The 21,830-nt window shown below is 43.0% G+C and overlaps 1 protein-coding gene across 1 annotated transcript in view; it reads left to right on the plus strand.

Moving 5' to 3' along the window:
• Positions 1-2,121: 2,121 nt before the first annotated feature.
• Positions 2,122-21,830, plus strand: part of Col4a3 (collagen type IV alpha 3 chain) — a 73,338-nt gene continuing 53,629 nt past the window's right edge. The window contains exons 1-13 of the mRNA XM_008825883.3: positions 2,122-2,202; positions 4,742-4,798; positions 6,528-6,617; positions 9,529-9,573; positions 11,772-11,816; positions 12,418-12,480; positions 13,117-13,170; positions 14,010-14,036; positions 15,157-15,234; positions 17,253-17,315; positions 17,434-17,469; positions 20,347-20,388; positions 20,600-20,677. Of these exons, the coding sequence (XP_008824105.1) occupies positions 2,122-2,202; positions 4,742-4,798; positions 6,528-6,617; positions 9,529-9,573; positions 11,772-11,816; positions 12,418-12,480; positions 13,117-13,170; positions 14,010-14,036; positions 15,157-15,234; positions 17,253-17,315; positions 17,434-17,469; positions 20,347-20,388; positions 20,600-20,677 (759 nt within the window). The remainder of the gene's footprint in view (positions 2,203-4,741; positions 4,799-6,527; positions 6,618-9,528; positions 9,574-11,771; positions 11,817-12,417; positions 12,481-13,116; positions 13,171-14,009; positions 14,037-15,156; positions 15,235-17,252; positions 17,316-17,433; positions 17,470-20,346; positions 20,389-20,599; positions 20,678-21,830) is intronic.

The raw sequence follows: 21,830 nt of genomic DNA on the forward strand, positions 1-21,830 counted from the left end.
GCCTGCATGTATGTGAGTGCACCCCTGTTGTGCAATGCCTGTGGAGGTCAGAAGAGGGTGTCGGATCCCCTGGAACTCGGAGTTACAGACAGTTGTTAGCTGCCATGTGGGTGCTGGGATTCGAATCTGGGTCTTCTGCAAGAACAGCCAGTGTTCTTAACCACTGAGCCATCTCTCCAGTCCCTCAAAGATATTTTCTAAAAGACCCTTTCCTACAAGTAGATAAACTAGATACATGACCTAAGGAACCAGGACCCCTTGACACTACAACATGTGTCTCTACTTCCCAGCATGGAGTTTGAGCTTTCTACTGCTTGGGGTATTTGGGAACATTTTTGTGTTAAGATTTATTGTCTCCTGAAAACTGTCAGTGACAGGCAGATGTTAAAATAATGGATCCATTAGAACGCATAGCACTATATGAGATTAGCTTAGTTTCACCTCTCAAGAGGACACTCCACAGCAATAAATGATAAAGTTTTAAATAGTATTCCATGAGAAAGGCTAGGGGATGGAGGAGGTGGCCACAACCCACTTGGGCTTCCCACTTAATCTGTGCTGGCTAGTAAGGAAAGGACATGTGGAGAGTCTTTATGAAGCAGACGCTATTAAGAAGCATCTTTAACCTGTGAGCATTTGCTTGCTTCCTTTACACGCTTTTAACTTCATTTTCTTGTGGAATGTGATCACAGCAGAAAACAGACTTGCGTTGAAGGGTGATTGGGATGATGGGTTGGCTGGTGGATAGAAGCAGCCATTTCTTTTCATGGAGAAATAGAAATATGACCACCCTATGTGAGTTTCCATCTTTAAAATTTTTTACTGCCCTGTGAAAGTCATAATACTAGTAACTTTGAGACTTTGTGATTTACTGGGTTATTCCAGTTCTTAAAGTATATTGCCTATGCTCCTCATCCTTGGACCAAATTCTATAGTGAGAGAAGAGGGGGAATGACCACCACAGAAATGCAAATTAGGTCCGTTTAAGACTTCACCTACCCCAGTCAGAACGGCCAAGAAACCAAATGACAAATGTTGCCGCAAATGTGGGGAACTCTTACTCACTGCTGGTACAAATGTCAACTAGTACAGCCATCATGGAAATCAGTGTGGCGGCTTCTCAAAAGTTAAAACTGGAATTATCATTATGACTCAGCTATACCCATTCTGGGCATAAACCCTGAAGACTCCATATCTTACCACAGAGACACCTTCACATCCATGTTTATTGCTGCATCATTCACAATAGCAAGGAAATGTGATGTATGAATGTGAAGATGTGATATGTAGACACAAGGGAATTTTACTCAGCTGTAAGGAAAAATAAATCATATTTTCAGGAAAATGGATGTCTTTGGAAATATATAGGATTTTTGAGGCAGGATTTCTCTTTAGCCCTAGCTGGTCTGGAACTCACTATATAGACCTAGCTGGCCTCAATTTCACAGATATCTATCTGCCTCCCAAATTCTGGGATTAAAGGCGTTCCACGGTCAACTTGAAAAATATATCAAGTAGGGCTAGAGAGGTGGTTCAGTGGTTAAGAATACTTGTTCTTCCAGAGGACCCATCCCAGCTCCCACACTGGCTCTGTCACCCCCTTCTGCCCTTTGTGGACACAACACGCATACTAGGTTTACATACAGGCAAGCAAAGCACTTGTAAAATAAAAATAGGTTATTTAAAAAAAATTATAACAAAGAAAGCAAATCTAATGTTTTTGCTCCTATGTGGACCCTAGCTTGTGATGTCTACGTGCGTGTATGAGGGGGTGAGTGTGAGCATAAACTGTGAAACTGAAAGCTCATGAAAGGGGGAAAGAGATGTTGAGGAAATGGGGGAGGACCATGGAACACAAAGACAGAAGGGAGGCTGGGGTAGGGAGAGTGCAAGGAGAGGGCGGTGTCAAAGGCTAGGGAAAGAGGGGGACAAAATCAACAAAGGCAGTTTGTTTGAAAATGCCATAATACACCCTAATACTGTGTATGCTCATTAGAACATTTTAAAAAACACTTTAAACCTTTTAAGGGGAAGAGACTAGAGTTAGGGACTGGTCTGCATCCCCCTCACTGTAATGCAGGGTCAGGAAGAACTTTCTTATCATAGTAGTTATTTCCAAACATGCCAGAGAACTCAGATTGCCACCGTCTTTGTCAAACCAGTCATCCGCATGCTTGCTGTCGCCCAGAAAATCCGAAGCGGGTGAGGTGTCTGGCTTAGCTGCTGCCTAGACTACTGCTGTCTCGGTGGAAAGGAGCTGAGAAATTGAAAGACTGGGGATTCCCTGATACCCAAGGTGGGGACAGAGCTTCAGGGTGGGACAGGCAGTGGTTCTCCGAGCCCTCCTTCAATACATGGCAAGCCACCAAGGCTCATGGTCACTGGGTGAAGGTCACCCTGCAAAGAACAGCTGTCAGACATGTCTGGCATCACTTGGTCAGAACTTGGTCAGTTCTTTTCACATACAAAAAAACCTTTGCCTCAGGCAATTGGCTGGGTGCAGGGACTCGCAGGGTCAATAATTTTAATACAAAATCAACAACCCTGCTCAGTAGGGTGTGAACCAGCTGCCAGATGCCAACTTCCCCTCCCACTGACCCAGAGTGGCTGGGCATGTGGACAGACAGAAGGGATGGGAGACCACCGCCATGCTATGAGCCAGCAGAGACTGGGCATGCTGTGGTCAGAGACTAGAAGGAGGAAGAAGATCTGGAAATTCTTTTCTGGCCTATTAAATGCTAAACAACTGGACCCCATTTTACAGATGTAGAAACTGAGGCACTAGCAATTGCCTAAAGCCACATCGGTGGTTTGGAGGAGCTGGAATTCAGCCTCAGAGCTGGTGCCCTTCACCCCTGTTCTTTATCACTCTGTAACAGAAGGTCAGAAGTGTTGGTGATGCATAGTGAGACCCATGCGATGTGAGAGTTGATACAAAAGCTCCCAAGCCACCAGAGCGACAGTCCTCCGGAAGTGCTGCCACCTGCATGTCTTTGTTCGATTGGTTTTGTCTGGCGTGATGACGCACACCTTTAACCCCAGAGCTGGACAGGCAGAGGCAGGAGGATCTCTGTGAGATCAAGGCCAGCCTGGTCTACATAGCGAGTTCCAGGCCAGCTGGGGCTACAAGGAGACCCTGTCTTAAAATAAAACAACAAACAAAAACAATTTGGTGCCTACCACTTATAAGTTTCAAATACCACTGGGATTTCTAAGCATCATTTTATCAAACAAATAAAGCCTTATAGTAACTGTGCTCAAGTACAAATATTTGGCTAATCCACTAACATACTCAGTGTTCTCTAAAGATACTGTTAACAGACACTAATAATTCACTTGTGGAATTAACAAATTATTTTTAGTCTCATCCTTACTCTCAGGTCAGGGTCAGTTCCTTGGCACTGGATAAACTTCAGGAGGAAATGTCTGGGAGGAATATGACTAGTTTAGACTGACTGAAGATAGGACCAGGCAGTCACATGGCTGTCCTTTGGCAAAAGGTTTTGTGGCAAACAGGAGAGGAGAAGTTCCTGAAGGCTGAGTCCTTATTGAGAGCACTGTCATCTGCAGACAATCTTTAATGGCATATCAGCTCCTCTGCACAAACCACAAGATGGGTCATAATACTTTCCTCTGCCAGCACAGGAACTAGAAAGGATTCAGCAATTAACATAAAGTGAGATCCTACACTGATGGAACCACAGGCCAGATACACAAGGGCTATGGTCTCTAAACTTCTAAATCTTTCAGATTCTCTATGGTAAAGGTTTATTTTGCATTCTAAACCCTTAAAAAATGAATGCACCTGTTAAAGAATGGTTCTTCCCCAGTTAACTGCTTAATATGCAAATATGCTAGAACATCATAGAATCTTAGACAGATTCCTCATTTCAAGGGAGAAAACCCCTTAGTATTAATAAGACTTTTCTGCTCTTTGTTAAACATGAGGAAACTAGGAAGTACTTTGTTGTTGGAAAAGGAAAAATCATAAAAAGATGCATGAGAAATATCTATCCTGGTGGTGTTTGCTTAATGACAGCCTCTGGACATACTGGTTTTTAAGTGACTTAACTTCTGAATGGTGATTAATGGGTGATATCCCTTAAAGTGACCGAGGTGTTTCAAAAACTGGGTCCAAAAAGGAAGAGCAAAATAAACACGAATGAGGCCACTTTTATATATTCATACATATGTATGTTAAGTTGGGTGTGAAGGGCAAGAGAGGGAGGTGTGTTTGGGGGAGAGAATCCAAACACCATCAAGCTATAGTGTATGAAAATCACAAAAACTCAGTAAGGAAAAATTTTAAATATGGCCCTTGCATCGTTTACTCAATCTTAATAATGATTTGATGATTAAATATGTATTTGCAATTTTTAAATTTTATTTAAGGGAAAAAATGTATCCCATCCTCAAGGGTCGCAGTGCACCAGGCTTTCCATACCCCATGGGCAGTGCTCCTTTCTAGACCAGCCACTGCACAGCTGCCAGGGAGTGGCCCTTACTGTAATTTTGCATTCATTCGGTCAGGTGGAGGATCTACTTGTCAGCAAAATTGCTGCAAATTCTGAAGTCTCAGTCTGATTATGCGGACGCACAGGCAGGCCGCACCCTGCCTATTTAAATGAAAATTAAAACTAGGCTGATTCTCGGGGTGGGCTCTGGAGCCGCAGAGTCACAGAGTTGTGTTGTGTGGGATCCTTAAGCTACTTGGAACAAATCTCTCCTTTCCTCTCCCCAGGGCTGCGTGTGCAAGGGAAAAGGCCAGTGCTTCTGCACCGGGACCAAAGGGGAACAGGTAAAAGCAGCTTCCCGCCCCTCTCAGTGGAAACACTACGAGTCTTTCACACTTTGCCCATCCGTAGCAGAGTTCACTGCGCGTTTCAGCTCCCCAAATCTAAGTTTAAAGTAATTGCACATAAACACTAACCTTGAACACATTTTTAAAAAGCTTTCTAGGGCGCTCCAGCTACTTCTGCTCCTTGTGTAAATACTGGCAGTTAGGTTGTAGCTCTCATGATCTGTAAAGAATTAGCAGCAGGTTCACGGAAAAGGAGCGTTTACGAGAAGACTCCCTGGCATACGCTATATTTATGATGTTGCTAAACATGAGAGAAGAAATGAAAACAACTTGATTCTCCGACTTTGACATAAACACTGGAAGCCGCAGATGTTGTCCCCTCAGCGCTGGAACAAGATCGCCCCCCGGTGGGCATGTCGAGCAGCAGCCCTTTAGTGGAAGAAAATTCAGTGCTGCAAAGTTGGAGAAGATCCATTGCAGAATTCAAGAACAAAGAATGCCATGAGATCTCATCAGTCCGCTCCATTAACTTGCAATTTGTGATAATTAAGACAGGGGCAGAGCTAAAGTATTTTCTTTGTTTGCAAAACCGTTTCCTCAGAGACACTAATTAATTGCTTAACAATATTGAATGGTGACTATTTAAAAATATTTCAAAGAAAGCCATATAATTATATGTTAATTATAATTTTTATATCTATTTTAACGTTCTAAAATTCATATGTAGTTCACATTAGTTTTTGTTTTGTTTTGTTTTGTTGATTTTTCCGGGAAGCTATGAACGTAAAACATTCACATTTACACTGGAAAACACTCTCTCCGTAATTCATCTGAATTCAGGTATATATCGAATCCCACCTGTATGCAAAAGGCAGTCCGAGAATGTGTGAAAGTAACTAAATAGGGAGAGGTTTTAGCAAATTCTTTTCTTTCTGTTTATTTGGTATACACAAATTCAAGACTTGATCTTTTATGTGGATTTTAAATTTTATTTTATTTTTCAATTTTATTTTGCATTTTCCAATTGTGTAACAAAATTGATCAAATTAGCCCATGGCCATTGCTGTTAAAGAGTTATCCCAGGATTCACATCCATCAGATGCTGTTGGTAGGAGTCTAAAGTAGACTCACTTCTAACCAGGCTCTTTCCTGCCACACCTTCTTTCTCCATCTAAAAGACTTAGCTCCCACTTTGGGGTACATGGGGTACTCTGCCCTTGGATCTCTCCTGCTGCTCCTATGCAAACAACGGATTGAACAACTAGTTCCTGTGCAACCAAGAAAGCTCTGAAGTTCATTAGCAACGTGGTATTTTTTTCTGCATTATAACCATGAACATTCTCGAAACAGTTTTGTACCTCATCCTTACCCTCTTCATCCCTTAATAAACATGCTGTACTAACCTTGATTTTCTAACTGGGCTGTCCTTTTAGTTCTTGATGCCTTTCTCATCTCCCAACTTCTTCTACCCTGAATAGCTCTGCCATTTGGGAAAAGTGGAGTTTCTATAAGGCATGGGCAGCCCTCTCTAGGGCTACAGACAAATGTTAGTAAGTGGTAGTTTTTCAGCACCCTCAGTGTAATTGCTAATATTTCCTCAGTCTAAGGGAAGAACATGCAAAATATCATCACGATGTGATAAACAGGAGAAGGTTATATTATGGGCGCGTTTGTTGTTGAATAGTTTCTGTTCTGTCTGCTTCTTGTTTTGTTTTGGTTTTAACAGGGGGAGAAAGGTTTTCCTGGACCCGCTGGTCGTCCTGGCCAGAAAGGATTTCCAGGTCCTGAAGGCTTGCCTGGACCACAAGGACCCAAGGTATGTAACCTTGTAAGCTTGGAGAATCCTGTACCCACCTAACAAATCTTCATGCCTACCCCATAGGCCACTGAGACCCATGAGCGAATTCTCCATTTTAGCCAGCTGGTGGATGCACAACATATTCTTGGTCTCCTATCTTAGCTGAGCTGGAAGAACCGTGTTCTCCCCCCCAACCCCACCCCCTTGAAGTTTCTACACCCATGACTGTCTCTGTCCAATCCTCTTTCTCTTGCATGATGGCCTCTTTTCCTTTTCCACTGAAGACCTGTCTATCGCCTGTGTCCTGACAACTGATATTCCCACTGATTCCAGGAGCATCTCCTTTCTAACAGAACATTCCAATTATGTTTTTGATGCTGGCTTCTCTCTTTTGGTCTTAAACACGCACATATTTCTCCATACCAGTGTAAAAGTCCCTCTAGCTTCTTTGGGTCTCCTAGGCACAGGGTTGCCATCCTCCCCTGTCTTCTTTCTGTCAAGTTTTTGAAGGATTAGCTAAATAACGGTGTCTATGGGGCCCTTCTATTCTCCCCTTAGTCATATTTTGTCCTGTGCTTCCTCCCCTGAAAACATCCTTGCAAATCTCCCCAGTGACTTCCAAATGGCCACCGCTGTGGGTACTTCTGTGTCTTTGTCTAACAGGAACCTCTGTTCTGTTTCAAATTGTGCAGATCATTGTTCTGGAAACTTCTGTCTATCTTTGTTTTTGGAAGCCCTCTTTCCCTGATTCTCTACTCCTTCCTTTCATGGGATCTGTTGATCACGGGGCTCTTCAGGTTTGCAGCACAGCCTACTCCCTTCACAATGAGCCCCTGAGAATTTACTAAAGAACTGTGTAACATCTGCTGATTCTTCCTTCCTGCTGGGGACATTAGCTAGACTACAGTCTGAGCTGTCAGGCATATACATTCACCCCCCTTACTACTGGCCTCTAGCAAGCCATGAACTAATAAATTATGAAAGATAATTATAATTGATGTCTTTTAAAATTCCATACTATAATGGCATATGTATTAGAATAATATATAGAACACTTAAATGCTAATCAAAGGTGACATAGTGTATATTTACTCCATGCCTGGCACTGGCCCATACATACCTCATTTTGTCCCTTTAAGTCATGGCTGTAGTGATTCATTCATCTTTCTGCTTTGTGAATGAGGAAACAGACACAGTACTTAAATAATTTGTCCTGAAACACACAGCTCACAGGTGGCAAAATCAAAATTCAAACCCAGCTTTATATGGTGTGCAGTTTTTGCCACACAATTCTCCATCTCTTGGACACCAACTGTGTGCCCTACAATTCAGTTATATTAGACAGCTGGGTTGGAGCAGACCCCATAGCTTGAGAGTTGAGTCTCACACTTCGGAAGTCTATTACAAGTAGAGGGTCCCCAGCACACTTCTTTCCAGTTTGATAATTAAGAATTCCCATAATCTGGAGCTAGAGAGGCTAACAGTGAATACTAATCTTACAAAGGACCTGAGTTTGATTCCCAGAACCACATCAACTCAAATCTCCTAATTCTAGCTCCAGGGAATCTATAAGCACCTCCACTCAAGGACACACACACACACACACACACACACACACACACACACACAATTTTAAAAGATCTGCTTAAAATCAGATTGTAGTCTGAGGTTGAATATTCCATTGACTACTGCCAGGGCTTGGGTAGGATTTCCCTTCATTTCACTGTAGAAGGATTTTGACATGTCAAGCTTGGACTTAGATTAGCTGAGAACTTTGTTCTTTTGATTTAGTTTTCCTTCACTACTCTGTTTCCTTCAGCATCTTTTTAGAAATGCCAGGAACCAATCACAATAATAGTTGCTGCCACCATGGCACTTTGTATGGGCTACATGATGTGCAAATATTCCATAAAGTTAACCCAGAAAAATGTATGTCATGTCGTCATGTGACTATATCTCAAAGCATAGCTTATAGATACATATAGCCTCAAAAGAGAACTTGACCAAAGGTGGTCAGAAAATTATTAAAACATTTCCAAAGTAGTCTTCAGATTTATAGGGTTCCTCTCTTAGTGTTATTTACAACACTGAAGTCAAACCTGCAAGTCAATCCTCTTTTCCACCCTCCTCTGCATAACACAAAACAGCTCCCAAAGGGGAGGGAACCGACCTTGAACAGGTCTAGCACCTTGGAAGGTAACTGGCTTGACAGTCCAATCTAGGAAGACTCTGTAACAACCTTTCCTCAAATGATCAAAAAATATTAAAACATGCTGAAACTCTGTGTCACGATGAACACAGCTCTTGGACAATGGAACTTCCACAGCAAGTGGCTTAGTTAAAATATTCTTCATTTAAGGTTATTCTCCAAGAAAAATGGCCTCAAAACTGTATTCATTATGTACCGGAAGCAAATTTATCTCTGGCTCATGCAGTCCTAGACACTGTTAGTTATTTACATGTTAGGCACATTTTGTTACAAAGTGTTTCTCCTGCACAGAAACCTTGGCTGCTGGTCCCCTTCACCATTGTAACTGTGACATTCATCCTTATCAGCCCTCAGCAGCTGCCCAGCAAACACAGGCTTTCTGCAGTCCCCAGGCACTTTTCTGTACTGGGGAATCCCCACAGAATCTCTTTGAAATGTGAATTCTGAATCAATAGGTTTGGGAGGAAGGGGAGGAAAGTGGGGGCTGTTTGAGATCTTGAATTTCCAACAAGCTCCAGGGTGACTACAAGTTGCTGCTCCCACCCACTTTGAGCAGCAAGGGTTTGAATACAGTTTTGTTTACCCTTTCTGATCAGTGCTTTAGTTCCAATGAAACAGGCAAGTAATTGAACCTTATTAACAATGAAATAATCCCAAGAGCTTTGGCATGGGAATAAAACCGAAGCTTGGGTGTGACTTGTACTTTTCTCTTGGATCTAGGGCTCTCCAGGACTTCCAGGACTCACCGGTCCCAAAGGTGTCAGGGTTAGTAATCCAACCCTTCCGTTCTGATTGTTGACTGAATATTCTTCTTCTAACTGTAAATGTCATTCAAATGTCAGAGAGGACGAAGGACAAGGACACTGTCTGCATCCAGAGACAGAGTTCAAGAACAGTAAAACCAATCTGTACTGACTAACGTCAAAATAGTGGTCATCGAATTAGGGACAGATGTTAACTGATAGGGAAGGGCATGAGAGAACTTTCTAACATGACAAAGATGTTTTTGTTTGGCATGACTGAAATTCAGAAGTGACTGTAAGTATGCCAGGCATGGTGGTATACACCTATCATCCCAGGGCTCTGGAGGGAAGGTGGGAGGCTTGGGAGTTGGGGACAGCATGAGCTTCGGAGCAAGACCCTGTCTAAAAAAAAAAAAAAATCATGTATGTAAATGTTCCCCAAACTGTTCACAGAAGACGTGAGCACTTTACCATAGGTGAAATACACCTTAAAAACAAATTCCAGCTAGGTGTGGTGGCGCACATCTGTAATCCTAGCCCTTGGGAAGCTGAGGCAGGAGGTTTGTTGTGAGTTAAAGACCAACTTGGGTTATAGAGTGAGACCCTGTCTTAAATAAACAATAAAACGAAAAGAATTCCCCACAGTCCAAACAATCTTAATAGCTTCCTTTTAAAAGTTTTAGAAATGGAGACGGGTGAGATGGCTCAGCAGGTGGAAGTACTACAAGCCTGATGACCTGAGTCCAAACCCTGAAACATATCTTTAAAAAAAGCAAAACCAGTGCAAGTTCATCCACTGGGGTCTAGTCAACCTATGTAGCGTCACTCCCTTAAAGAAGATCAGTTCTTCCTCACCCAGCAGTAATCAGCTTCCCAATAGTTCTCCGGCTAAGGTTGGGACCTGCTGCCCATTTCCCTTGTTCTGTGCTGAGTTTTTGTCTGTTTGAGTTTGCATGGATCTTGTACATGCTGTCACCATTGCTGTAAGTTCATATGAGCAAGTTCCCAGGAGCCCGTAGCACTCTATTTCCATATGGACATGTACCTCCTTCCCTGGCTCTTAAACTCTTTCTGCCCCCTCTTCTGCATTGGTCTTTGAGCCCTGGGTGAGTGACGTTTAATATAGGAATCCTGGCCAAGGACCCTGAGGGATGGCTGGGAACACTATCTTGACTTGATAGGTCTTAACATAAATGAGGGAATGCATCAAATCCAGTGGCAGGGGGAGAGGACTATGGGAAGGTGCTGATGGGGAAGAGGGTATAGAGATGATTAAGATGTTGCGTATGAAATACACAAAAATTCAATAAAATTATACCAAAAAACCCCAACCCTATGAGGTTAATATCAGAGATGAAGACACCAGAGAGGCTTAGTGGGGCTAAGGAACCGTTAACAACATGGGCTTTCCATTTGGTCAGCTGACTTGTCTCAGCCCTGCTTCTGGATGTGTGGGCTTTGTGAACTCTCCCAGCCTTATCTTTAAGGTGACTAAATGAGATCTAAATGAGCTGAGTCACTGCTAGCTAATGCCTAGCAATAAAAAAGAAAGAAAGAAAGAAAGAAAGAAAGAAAGAAAGAAAGAAAGAAAGAAAGAAAGAAAGAAAGAAAGAAAGAAAGAAAAGCCAGATTTGGTGGTTCACTTCTCTAATTCCAGCACACCTACACCAAAATTGGAGGTGGAGATCGAGTAGGCCAGCTAGCCTGGCATGTGCCGCATGGCAGAAACAGAGACCCGGCCCCAACATGGTAGAAAAAGAGATCCAACTCCCAAAGGTTGTCCTCCAACCTCTACAAGCAGGCTGTGACACATGCATGCCCTCACACACATCATATACACACATGCACATACACACACACAAACATGTGTGCACACAAACACACAGAAAGAGACACAGAGAGAGACACACAGAGAGAGTTCAATAATGGGAGCCAGGTGCAGGGATATTACAAACTCAAGGCCACCGTGGATTACATAGTAAGTTTGAGACCAGCCTGGGCTACATAGCAAAACCGTGTCTCACAAAACAAAACAAAAACTAAGATAGTTTTATAAAGGTGAGATGTACAGAGGTTTGTCAAGCCTTTTTCGTTTTTCTAATTATTTCTCACTATCCCTAATCATAGCTATGAGAAAAGATTATTAGAACGGCAAATAATTTTGTTTATAGGATGGGTGTTTCTATTCTTCTTGCCAACCCCTCTTTTCTTTATCTTCAGGGAATAACTGGATTACCAGGATTTTCAGGTTCTCCTGGACTTCCAGTAAGTAATGGAAATAACCTCCAAGTGTGTATGTGTGCACGGAGGTTGTGTGTGTGTGTATGTGAGTGTGTACATATTAACTCATCTTCAGAAAGGTGTTAAAATAGTCCTGCAAGGAAACACGTCTTGGCACACTTGTTACAAGAAGATGTACCCTAGGACTGGTGTCAGAGTGCGGAATTGCCTGATGTGAGCAGAGCCGAATAGAGGAGCAGAGCAGAAGAGGTGGAAGAGCATAGAATGACAACAGTGCAGCTCACCTCTGAGAGCAGCTCACCTCTGAGAGCAGCTCTCTCTCCCTCTCTTCTTTCCTCTCTGGCTTGGAGCAGCATGTTGAGACTTCGTTTTCTATAGTTGATCTCAGATAGTGGCATCACATTTGACAGTCTTCATTTGAGTCAACCTGCTTTCTTTGCTGTTAGGTAAATTATGTCCAAACACTGTGACTGAAATTTACTACTTAGGTATTTAAACAACCATTTCTATTTTAATAGCTGTTTAAAATAATCCATCATGTCCCTCAAACATTGCCTGTTTTCAGGGTCCTGGGGCCTTGTGATTCTGCCTCTGTCTTTGTCTGTGAGTCTTGCTCTCCTTTCAGGGAATCCCGGGCCACCCTGGGCCTTATGGACTGGCTGGTTTACCAGGATGCAATGGTTCTAAGGTATGGTATGTCCTGCTGGCACAGAAGATGATTAGGAATCATCTCTGATTGACCAAATCAAGGTGACGCAGAGTGGGGCTCAAGTCGGCCTTGGGGAACATTCTTTTAGTCAGAACCAACGGTCCCGTTTTGAGCAGGAGTCGTTTCCTTTTCCCATCCTTTGCTTTGTTTATGCCTGTCTTCCCCGAAAGGTAATGGTGGCGCAACAGGTTGCCATGTCCAAGATTGTATGTATCAATCAGAAGCTACAGCCTTAAATGCAAGATTAGCGTCTGGGAAGGACAGCCTGAGTTTTACAGGGTCCACTCACCTCCTTTATGTCCTACTGAGCCCTCTACTTCCCCAGAATGATGGCCATGAACTAACTACTGAAGTTCCAAAGGAAGCCGCAATTAAAAAGTTCTCGGCACAAGCAAGCTGCCGTTTACGCACAATTTGAGAAGCTGTAGACTCTGGTTCTAGTCTCAGTTAAGATAATGAGTTTCTGGCCTTCAGCCCTCTGACCCAATAGCCGTAAGGAATTCGAATTAGTTTGTCTAGATTTGTTACTGTGGGGTTGGAGGGGAGCCGGGTAGCTATACACATGAGCTGTTCTAGAACAACTAAGAATTCTGACCAACTTTTCATGTCTTCCAGGGTGAACAAGGATTTCCAGGCATTCCGGGGACTCCAGGCTACTCAGGGCTTCCAGTAAGTGTGTATCCTCACTCCCCATCACAGACAGAAAGTACAAATAAAAGCAAGCCATGTGCACAAATCCCTCATGACCTTGGGAATACTAGGGCAGCCAATGACAGACATTCAGTGAAGAAATGGGTGAATGAACGAACACATGCATTATGAGGTCAAGCTTAGACTTTTAGAGTTACAACTTTATTTTGTTTTTGACACATCCACTTAAAGATACACGATAGGCAGATTTGTTTGGCAGAGAGGATGTGGGGTCTCACTTCTAACAACTCAAGGAGAGTGAAGAGGGTAGGAACTTGGAATCCAGACTTCATTCCAGCATGTGCCTTCTGAGTCAAGGGGATTGAGCCTGAAAAAAAAAAAAGGAAAGGCCCATAATGCAGAGAGAGAGAGAGAGAGAGAGAGAGAGAGAGAGAGAGCCAGGAGAGAGAAGTATGAAGGCCCAGGAAAATGTACTTCAGGGCAGACAACTGCAGAGATGTCTAATAGGACAAGGACTGGAGCTTTGGACTTGGTTTTAGCAACACTAAGTCATTGTTGACCTTGAAAGCAATGTTTCTGTGGCAGGAGGGGGCTGGGAAGCAGATTCAGGACTGAGGACTGCCTGGGTGAGGGACAGGAGGAACATTTGCAAGTGAGATGAGAAAGAGAAAAGGTTGTGGAGGGCTGCAGACAGTGAAGGGGAACTGTGGGTTTGCTGAGGACGGAGGTGAGTATCTGTGGGGAAACCAGTAGGAAGGATGCAGTGGGGTCAGGAGCCAAAACAAGGGAGGGAAGGGAAAAATGGGAGCGTGGGTGTTTGCTCTGCCGCTGGTGTTAACACACTGCTTCTTCCCTAGGGTCCTGCCGGCATGAAAGGACAAAAGGTTAGTCATCTGTCAGCTCCTGGCAGTGAAAATCTCTAATCACAAATATGAAAAGGACTTCTACTGAATAATGAAATGTAAGCCATTACAGGGGCTGGAGAGGTGGCTCAGTGGATAAGAGCACTGACTGCTCTTGCAGAAGACCAGGGTTCATTTCCCAGCATCCACATGGCAGCTAACAACCATCCTTAACTTCAGTTCCAGGGGATCCACACTCTTCTGACTTCCACAGTCATTGCACAACACAGGTACACTTACATACATGCAGGCAATACTCTCATACACATAAAATAAAAATAAAAAATAAAATATTTTTAAAAAAGAAATATAAGCCATTGCAAATCAATCTCACAATCCAGACCTTTTTTCTAATAATTCAGGTACAGTATCAATTAGAACACAGAACTTCTTACTGAGCAACTTCTTCCCGTTTCTTGTCATGAACAGATCTTCAGGATGGTTATATTACCCTTTAAGGAGCAACAGTCTAGGGGAAAAGAATTGATCTCATGCGCTAGGATCCTCATTCTAGGTCAAAAATTGCTGCTAATTTTGATATCTTGGAAAATTATTCCTAATCCTTTCCTCCACAGTAAGTTGTCAGTTTTTAAAAACACAGAACATCAACATGGAAGGCTTATGAGGCCCCACCCCTACCTGAGGACTTATAGGAAGGGAGAGATATTTTCTTCAGGGTGTAACCGCTGACAAGTCTCCAATGCTCCTTTAAATAGCTCCTCAGCCATAGTCCTGTCAGTAACCCTAGTTAAGGTCACTGGTTCACACACACATGAACATACAAAAACTACAGGAAAGTAGGAGAGGGACTGCCTGCAAGGAAAATGATCATGAGTGGGACTATGAACAGACTACGATCAAAATGCATCACATCCATGTGTGGAAATGGAATTAAATTCATCATTATATATGACTCATATATGTGATAAAAAGCTTTTAAAATTCTTTGTTTTTCCCAATGGAATAACTACAAAATCCTACAACACTTCTCTAAGTCTATATCCCCTAAAGCACTTCCTTAGTTGAGGTAGTATGACCTTCAGTAAGGATTTACAGGGGTTGTTGAAAAGCTGATTTGGTTTGACGAGTATCTGTTTTCAAGGGTGAACCTGCTCTTGGAGAAGACAGGGAATTCAATGGGAAAGGCGAGCCAGGGCTGCCAGGGACTCCAGGATTCCAGGTATGGCACTTCAGGAAAGAGCTCGCCTTCAATTCTCTCTCTCTCTCTCTCTCTCTCTCTGTCCCTCTCTCCCTCCCTCTCTCCCTCCCTCTCTCTGTCTGCCTCAGTTCTTAAGGTGGTGAGAGGCCCTGCCAGGAGGTGTTGCATGGGGAGGATGAAGTGGGATATTTCATGAAGGGACTTGATAGTGGGCACAACATTTACTGGTCTACTAGTAATGGGGGCAAGGCTGTGACAGCTGACTGCTTATAGCAAGTTGGGGTGCCTGCAGAGCCCTTGGGAGACACTGAAATGGGACTGAAGCCCTCTGCTGCATCCTCTGCCCTTAGCATCCATCAGCCCCCCTTTCTCCCTCCCTCCCCCCTCCTTCTTTCTTCTCTTTCCTCCCCATGTTGTTCTCTCCCTGTTTACATGTCTGCTTCATGTGTCATTCTAAAGCTCACCTTATTAGGAGAAACAGCATGCTGATATGCAAAGATGAGATTGTCTGTGCCTTTTAATCTCCCCTTAAGTCTACATCAGTCTGCTCTCCTGAATTTAAGGAGTCTTCAACAAGTTCTACCTGGTCTGTATTGGTTGAACTCAAGGATGGGTTTGGATCATGCATTGAGTACCACTTAAAACTGTAGTGTTAAAGAATGCCCCTGTTTCAATATTTGCACAGTATTACATTTAAAAACTCTATTGAAATTAGCTTGAGTGACCCTCAAGAGCTTTGCTTCATTAGTTCATCTGTAGAAAGCCTGGGGGTCCTTCAGAATGGATTCAGTGAGACATCAGAAGGCCCCTTAGGTAGACTTGTGCCATCCTTACTAAATTTCAGGCTAATTAGCCAAAAGTGTCTTAACTTGATTGGGGATTAAGTGTAAATATTCGTGGGTAGAGACTGGATATTTACCTCAGTGAGTCAGAGTCTGAGTTGAGGCTGTGGATACCACTCATACATGGGAACTGATGGTGGTGATGATGATGGTGATGATGACGATGACGATGAGTTGTGAAGTTGGGCTAGCTGTTGGTGAGTTGTGAAGTTGGACTAGGACCTGAACAAGCACAGGAATGCAAAGCACCGAGAGAAGCTGTGGAGTAGGAAGGCTCTTGCTCCTCTCTGCTAAGGAAGCACTTGAGCCTCCGTGTGCTGAAGCCAGGGAGTAGGGACGGTACTGACCAGGAACAAAGATGTTTCCTTCCAGTGTCATCACCGTGCCAGCACTGACGCAGTGCACTAATGTGAGGAAGGTTTCGTATGTGCCGGCTATCAACAGGATTCTTTCTAGGCCTAGGGGATACAAAAGGGCCCAGATTAGCAAAAAACTAGTTTCCACATTCTAGTGGGTATACAGAAAAAATGTATCAGTCAAGAACTCTACAGTGTGTCGCACAGTAATGAATGCTAAGAGGAACAATAACATGGGGAAGAGGTGGTAAGAAGTGACAGGGAAAGAGGATTCCAACTTTGAGTAGACAGAGGCCTTATGAGGTCAGCTGCATACAGACAAGAGGAGGAAAGGAAGTGAGTCACATAGGTTTCTAAGGAAAGTGAGGCGGGAAGATCTGGGGCCCCAAAGGAGGCCAAAAGTCATAAAAGGAGGGAGAGGAGGAGAAAGAGAGGAAGGAGGAAAAAGAAGAGGGGGAAGAAGAAGAGGATGGATGGAGAGGAGGAAGAGGAGGAGGAGGATGAAGAGGAGGAGGAAGGGGAGGAGGATGATGGAGAGGAGGAAGAGGATAGGGAAGAGGAGGAAGAGGAAGAAGAGGAGGAGGGGGGAGAACAAAATGTAAAACTTGCCAAATTGTGGCAGTAGAACTTGTCATTTTCCTGTACACAGAGGCATGGGGATGGCCCAGGCATCTCTCACCTGCGGAAGCATGCTTGGGCACTTACTGTTATTAACCCCAGTCCCTTAGATGGGAGGCATTATGCTCTTATGATTTTATTATAGTGCATTAACGTGTTTAGTTAATGGACTTTGTCTTTAGGTGAGAAGTACATTTAAACTTACTCTTCTCTTAACTTCAAGGGTTTACCAGGCCTTCCAGGCTTTCCAGGGCCTTCTGGCCCCCCAGGCCCTCCAGGATTCTTGGTGAGTATGACATCACTTTTGCTATGTACTCTGTAAATGTATAAATTAGTGACGACAAAACCTTTTAGAGCATTTTCTGGCTGAATGTGTTTCCTACTGTAATTTTTTTTCACCCTAGGGCTTTCCAGGTGCTATGGGACCTAGAGGACCAAAGGTAAGTCCCAGTCCCTAAATTGCAGCAGTTAGAGCAGCCCAGCCAATGCAAAAGCCTAGCCTGTGCCTTCACATGGACCAGTGTGTGCACCTCCCTGGGACTCAGGAATCTCACCGGGGAAGGACCAGAGCCGTTCCCTCCCTCCCTCTACTTTATTAACTTAATCCCTGAATCAGAGCACTGGAAACTTTCTGAGGAAAGCAAAGATTCCTAATTTATAGGGTTTGCATTTCTGGTAAACTTATTTGCCACAAAACACTTTATCTTATCAATTCTTGTAGTAGACAGCTTTGCAATATCTGTCTGATCTTATGCTAATAAACAAAAGATGGCTTTTGTTGTGGTCCTTAAGCTGGGTGCTTTAGATGTTTCTATGTAAAAGGTGAGGTGTTAGTTTAAGGATAAAACATAGAGTGAGGCTCAGGCCCACTAAGGAGGTATTGCTGAGCACAGCAGTCTAACGTAATGTGACATTAGGGTGCTTCCCAGCCTTTGTTTTCACACTTAGTACTCCACTGATATATGACGGTGATCTCTCTCTCCCTCCCTCCCTCCCTCCCACCTTCCCCTTCCCCCTCCCTCCTCCCTCCTTCTCTCCCCCTCCTGTGTTCAGATTACTTGAATGAGAGAGCTGAGTTCAAAGAATCTCAATTCCTCTGCAGCTTTCTACACTGATGGGGGGCAGGGAATGTAGCAGCGATGTTTGTCAACACTGTGACAAAATACCCCACGAAAGCAATTTGAGGGAAAAAGGGTTTGTTTTAACTCATGGTTTGGGGTTTGGGGTCCATCATTGTGGGGAGGTCATGGTAACAGGCAAGGGAGGAGCTAGTTACATTGTATGTGCAGTCAGGAAGCAGAGAGATGAACGCTGTTGCTCAGCTCTTCCTCCTCTTTCCATTCGGTCTGGGCCCCCAAGCCGTGAAATGATACTGCCTATACTTAGGATGGTTCTTCTAGCCCCAATCAACCCAGTCCAGACAATCCCTCACAGACATGCCCAGAGGTCCACCTCCACGGTGATTCCAAGCTCCATCAAGTTGGCAATCAAGAGCAATCAACACTGGAACATCTACACACTCAAGAGCACAAAAGCAAGAGGATATTGGGGGAGGTGATCACAGGGTAGGGAAGAGGGAGAACCAGACAAATCTAAATACGTGAAAAGAGATGCTGGGGGAGGGGAGCAGGGGTGGGGGAAAGGGAGAACCAGTCAAACCTAAGTAGGTATAAAAAGGCCATGAGGCAATGTGCTGCCCTCTATGCTAATTAAAAAGGAAAGCCACAGTTGGGTAAAAACTTTGTACAGAAATGAAATATTAAATAGTGATTTAAAAAAAAAACAAAACTCCAAAGCAAAGAACCGGTGTTATTAAGATTTACGCTGCACTGTTCCTGGAAGATTCTTTTATCAGAAATGGCATTTTCCAAGTAGGTGATGTCCACATAAAGTTTGTTATTCTATAGTGTATTACTACTACATGTATGCCACGACATGGCAATCTCAGGCTGTCTTCTTAGAAAAAGCTGTAACCTGAAAAATCTTGAGTTTAGATTTTGAGTACTAGATGAGATTTGCTCCATTTTTATTGAGTGTTTTTTAGTAAGAATAAGACATTTTGTCACATTTTAAAGGCTGTTTTATATAATCTTTTTTATGAAAGCTATTAAAACAAGAGCACAGCTGCTACTGGGAGATGGTTTTTTAAAGATACTGGTTGAAAGGATGGGCTGGCCATTGTAGTCTGTTTTCTGTTGTTGTGACTGCTGCAAACTGGCTAGAAACTTTCTCCTTACAGATCCAGATGCTGGGAAGTCCAATGTCAAGGGATGTCAAGGAATCTTTTATAAATTTTATTTTTACATTTATTTATATGTGTGTATATACTCATGGATGCCCACACATTGCACATGCCACAACACAAGTGTAAATATCATAACTCACAGGAACCAGTTCTCTCCTCTTACAAAGGTCTAGAGGACTGAACTCAGGTCATTAAGCTTGGCAGCAGGCCCCTTTACTGAATGAGCCATCTTGCCAGGCCCTGTGTAAGGGATTCTCGACAGAGTCCCAAAGCAGTTCAGACACCACCTGATAGACAGAATGAGATAGCCAGAGAGCTCATTTTATCCCTCCACAGCTCACCAGTCCTTTAATTCACAAATGGATTAATCTACTCCCCTTAAAAGTCCCACCAGGTCTCACCTCTTAATACTTTGCAGGGGGGATTAAATTTCCATATGAGCTGTGATGGATGTTCAAACCACACAGCCACTGTCAATGGACGGAAACTGTTCACCTTAAGGTGTCACATGCCACTAAATATGACATGATTACATGGCTTGGATTCCATTCTCAGCTTCTCAGACTTGAGTTGATGAACGGAAACTGTTCACCTTAAGGTGTCACATGCCACTAAATATCTCATGACATGATTACATGGCTTGGATTCCATTCTCAGCTTCTCAGACTTGAGTTTCAGAATCTTGAAGTTCAGTCTCTCATCCCTCAAGAGAAAACTAGGGCATCAGGAAATGAAGCAGTTAATTAAGGAAGTTAGGTAACCAGGAAGTTAAGAGATCTTCAGGAAGTAGCCAGCCAGTGGGATCAAAGCCAGTCAGTGGCTGAGCCCCACCTCCCACCACCTACACCTTGTGACATCATCCATTGCATTCAGTGTCAAGCTTCTTTATCCTCAAGATCTCTACCTTTTAAAGAAACATATTACTGCTCTACTTTAAAAATAGCAAATAGAACTTTTGTAATTCCAAAATAAAGATGAAAATATAAATGTTCGGTTACGAACATTAAAGCTTTAAAGAATTCGGATTATTCATATTTAGTTTTTAAAAATATTATTTCGTATTTCCTTGCAGGGTCACATGGGCGATAATGTGATCGGACAAAAAGGAGAGCAGGTGATTGAAATATTTTGCTTTGTTACCCACTAACTGTAAAGCTCCCCAGTGTATCTGCCTCTAGTTTATTTGCTGGCCAAGTTAAAATTAATGTTTTCATTTGCTCTGTTTTGTTGCATAAGAATTTGAGGAGAAAAGTAGAACTTTCAGACTGCCAAGTTGAAGTGCTGCTGTTGGTTAGGTCCTCATTCTTGGCTGCATTTCTCTTTAGGGTGTGAAAGGATTAACAGGACCTCCCGGACTACCAGGAACAGTTATCATAACACTCACTGGCCCAGAGAACAGGACGGTAATGCTGCAGCTTCCTGATTAGGGATGTGCGTTGGTTTCTAGGGTGAGGTCTTGGTGACCTCCTTTACGGGCTCCATCACGAGTCCTGCTAAAACCAGTTCTACCTCCAGCCAGCCTGCACCTCTTGTTTTTATTCCTCACATCCTTCACAGAGAAAGAATGAAAACAGTAGATGCGGAAGCTGAGCATGTGACTCCAGTGTCCCAGCCTCATTCTGCTCACCCTTTCTCCCCATTCTGTCTTACTACAATGACCTACAGACTGGGGTGGAGGAGGACTGTAATCAAATGGGACACCTTCACCCTGCCGTTGTAACTCCAAGTCCTCACCCAAACCACCATCTCCTTGTCATTTTGACATTAACTAATCAGTTATTTTCCATAATGGGATGGCTAAGAGGTCCAGGATATGGAACTGAACTGAATGCTTGGGAAATGAATTCACAGCACTGTACGCCGATCCAACCCCCTATACTGGGCTTAGAAAGTGTGGGAGGAGATGAGAAACTCAGAGGGTTGTGAACAATTTTACTGTAGCTTAACCAAGAAACCAAAACCATCCTTCCCTTTAAAACTTACAATTAATTGCTTGAGACAATAGCTTGAGATATATTCAAATGCCATAAAATATGCTTTTTTAAAGTATATGCTTCATGGGTTTTAGCTGAATCTCACCTTTAACAACTTTATTGTGATGTAATGTACACGCCATAATATTCACTAATTTGTGTTCAGTTCAGTGGCTTTTTGGTATTCACCAATTTAGGCCAGCATTATCACTGCCAATTTTTTATTTCCATTATACTAAAAAGAAACTCTATAGCCATCACCACCTCTGTGTAATATAAATGATCAAACTAAAACTAAAAAGAGTTCAAAGAAAACATAGTGCAATTTAATAATAACAAAATAACTGACATTGAAGACTGGGGGTGGGGGAGGCCCGAAGAAAAATTTCAGAGGCCATCAGCAAAAATTAAATAATAAAGCCTAAAGCTTCATTGTCTGAAAAATCATCTATTTTTATATTTATAAAATCACCTGGGGAAAAAATTGAGTTTTAAAAAAAACTAGTGTCTTCAGAGAAGGTAGACATTTGTAGAAAAAAAAAGTATATATACATATATATATAATTTAATCAATAAAATATCA

The sequence above is a fragment of the Nannospalax galili genome, unplaced genomic scaffold, assembly GCF_000622305.1.
Source record: "Nannospalax galili isolate Female #2095 unplaced genomic scaffold, S.galili_v1.0 scaffold127, whole genome shotgun sequence".
NCBI classification, from domain to species: Eukaryota; Metazoa; Chordata; class Mammalia; order Rodentia; family Spalacidae; genus Nannospalax; species Nannospalax galili.